Source organism: Sardina pilchardus, chromosome 7, assembly GCF_963854185.1.
Source record: "Sardina pilchardus chromosome 7, fSarPil1.1, whole genome shotgun sequence".
Taxonomy (NCBI): domain Eukaryota; kingdom Metazoa; phylum Chordata; class Actinopteri; order Clupeiformes; family Clupeidae; genus Sardina; species Sardina pilchardus.
In genome coordinates, this window is record NC_085000.1 from 12,319,668 (window position 1) to 12,322,167 (window position 2,500).

The following is a 2,500-nucleotide window of genomic DNA, read 5'->3' on the forward strand; positions in this document are numbered from 1 at the left end:
GTGTTTGTGTGTTTTAGATATACGGTATAGGAGCTATGGGTCAGTGTGTGTGTGTGTGTGTGTGTGTGTTTTAGATATACGGTATAGGAGTTATGGATCAGTGTGTGTGTGTGTGTGTGTGTGTGTGTGTGTTAGATATACAGTACAGGAGTTATGGGTGGATGTGTGTGTGTGTGTGTGTGTGTGTGTGTGTGTGTTTTAGAGTGTAGGAGTTATGGGTGGAGGTATGGCATGTCAGTGGGGTATTGACGGGGGTCACATCACAGGTCAGGGGTCACACCACGGGAGGCCCCGCCCCTCGGGGGGCAAAGGTCACAGTGTTAAAATGATTAACGGGAACAAAGAGATTGAGCTGAAACAATTACAGAAATCAAGATGCTGTCTTTTTTCTCTGGCTTGCGTTTCTTAGCGGCCCTGTGGTGGAAGAAAGAGCGTGCGTTAACATGCAGCATCCCACAGTGTCACACTCACACATATGCACACACACACACACACACACACACATACCAGACCCGGTGAAGGGGTGACACACACATGCGCAGAATATCAACAGGCAGTGCATGCAGCATAGCATCAGCAAAGCATTCAGGCTGAGGAGTAAAGAAACACAAGAAAGAATAAGAGCTCCCACACACACACACACACACACACACACACACACACACACACCTTTCTGTCCTCTTCATCACACACACACACACACACACACACACACACACACACACACACACACACACACCTTTCTGTCCTCTTCATCTCACACACACACACACACACACACCTTTCTGTCCTCTTCATCACACACACACACACACACACACACACACCTTTCTGTCCTCTTCATCACACACACACACACACACACACCTTTCTGTCCTCTTCATCACACACACACACACACACACACACACACACACACACACACACACAACCCTTTCTGTCCATCTCTTCATAACACACACACACTGTCTCTCTCTTTCTTTCTGTCCTCTTCACACACACTCTCTCTCTGTTCCTCTTGTCATCACACACACACACACACACACCACACACACACACACGCACACACACACACACACACACACACACACACACACACACACACACACACACACACTCATGTGGGAACTCTTTTCTTTCAACTTCTTTTCACATCAGATGATCCATCAGGAGGACTGGACCAAACTTCAATTTCTATTTCTATTTAATTTCACATTACACATGTCTCATGGCGCTTTACAGAGTGTTAAACATTCAAAGAGAGCCCATGAGTAACAGGGGCGATGAAAAACTCCCTAGAATAGACATACATGTAGGAAAAAACCTTGGACAGATCCACAACTCAAACTGGACCCAAATGGACCCAAATGGACCAAACTGTGTCAAAGTGTCACGTTCTGTTATGATGTGTTGTCTTAGTAACCACGTCCAAAAGAGTTCTATGTAAACACTGTGGAGGAAGGTTGTCCCTGCATGAGGAAACACACACACACACACACACACACACACACACACACACACACACACACACACACACACACTCACTCGGAGAGGACCAGCACACAGCATGGTGTGACAAGCACACTGGCCACACGCAGTAACGAACAGGAAGCGACCTTTGACCTGACAGGAAATACTTACGAGTACTGGCCCATCCTCCGCACCACCACCACGATGACCGCAATAACCACAATCACGGCGATCAGAGCGCCGATCACAATGCCAACCACCTGCCCTGAGCCCATGCCTTCTGCAGAGAGAGAGAGACAGACAGGTGAGGAGAGGAACATTGTGTGTGTGTGTGTGTTTATTCCAGTGTGTGTGTGTGTGTTCCCTGAGCCCATGCCTTCTGCAGAGAGAGAGAGACAGACAGGTGAGGAGAGGAACATTGTGTGTGTGTGTGTGTTTATTCCAGTGTGTGTGTGTGTGTTCCCTGAGCCCATGCCTTCTGCAGAGAGAGAGAGACAGACAGGTGAGGAGAGGAACATTGTGTGTGTGATTGTGTGTGTTTATGCCAGTGTGTGTGTGTGTGTGCCCTGAAGCCATGCCTTCTACAGAGAGAGAGAGAGAGAGACCATGGCGAGGAGAGGAACATTGTGTGTGTGAGTGTGTGTGTGTGTGAGTGTGTGTGTGTGTGTATGTGTTCCCTTACCCTCCTCCACCGTGACCTGTTCGTCCGTCTCCTCTGCTGCTGCCTCGGGTTCTGCAGCGGGTTCTGCGGCGGGTTCTGCGGCGGGTTCTGCTTCTGGCTCAGGTTCCGCTGCGGGCTCAGGTTCTGGCTCGGGTTCTGGCTCGGGTTCTGGCTCGGGTTCTGCGGCGGCAGCCGGAGCATCGGTGACCTCCGGTTCCGCGACGACCTCGGGTTCTGCTGCGGCGGCCTCTTCCTCAGCCGCGGCCTCTTCCGTTGCCTCGGCGACCACTTCCTCCTCGGCGGCAGGGGCGGCAGGGGCTTCGGTTACCTCGGCGACGGCTGCGGTCTCCTCGACGGCGGCTGCTTCCG

The 2,500-nt window shown here is 51.1% G+C and overlaps 1 protein-coding gene across 2 annotated transcripts in view; it reads right to left on the reverse strand.

The window, feature by feature from the left end:
• si:ch211-156j16.1 (uncharacterized protein LOC564557 homolog) overlaps window positions 1-2,500 on the reverse strand; it is a 17,152-nt gene that overhangs the window by 4,017 nt on the left and 10,635 nt on the right. Inside the window, exons 2-3 of one of the 2 annotated variants that reach the window (XM_062540775.1) lie at window positions 2,153-2,500; window positions 1,642-1,747 (exon numbers count right to left, since the gene is read on the reverse strand). The exon at window positions 2,153-2,500 is cut by the window's right edge and continues 141 nt beyond it. In XM_062540775.1, the coding sequence (XP_062396759.1) occupies window positions 1,642-1,747; window positions 2,153-2,500 (454 nt within the window). Of the gene's footprint in view, window positions 1-1,641; window positions 1,751-2,152 lie in introns of both variants that reach the window. The other variant, XM_062540773.1, reaches the window with a different exon arrangement.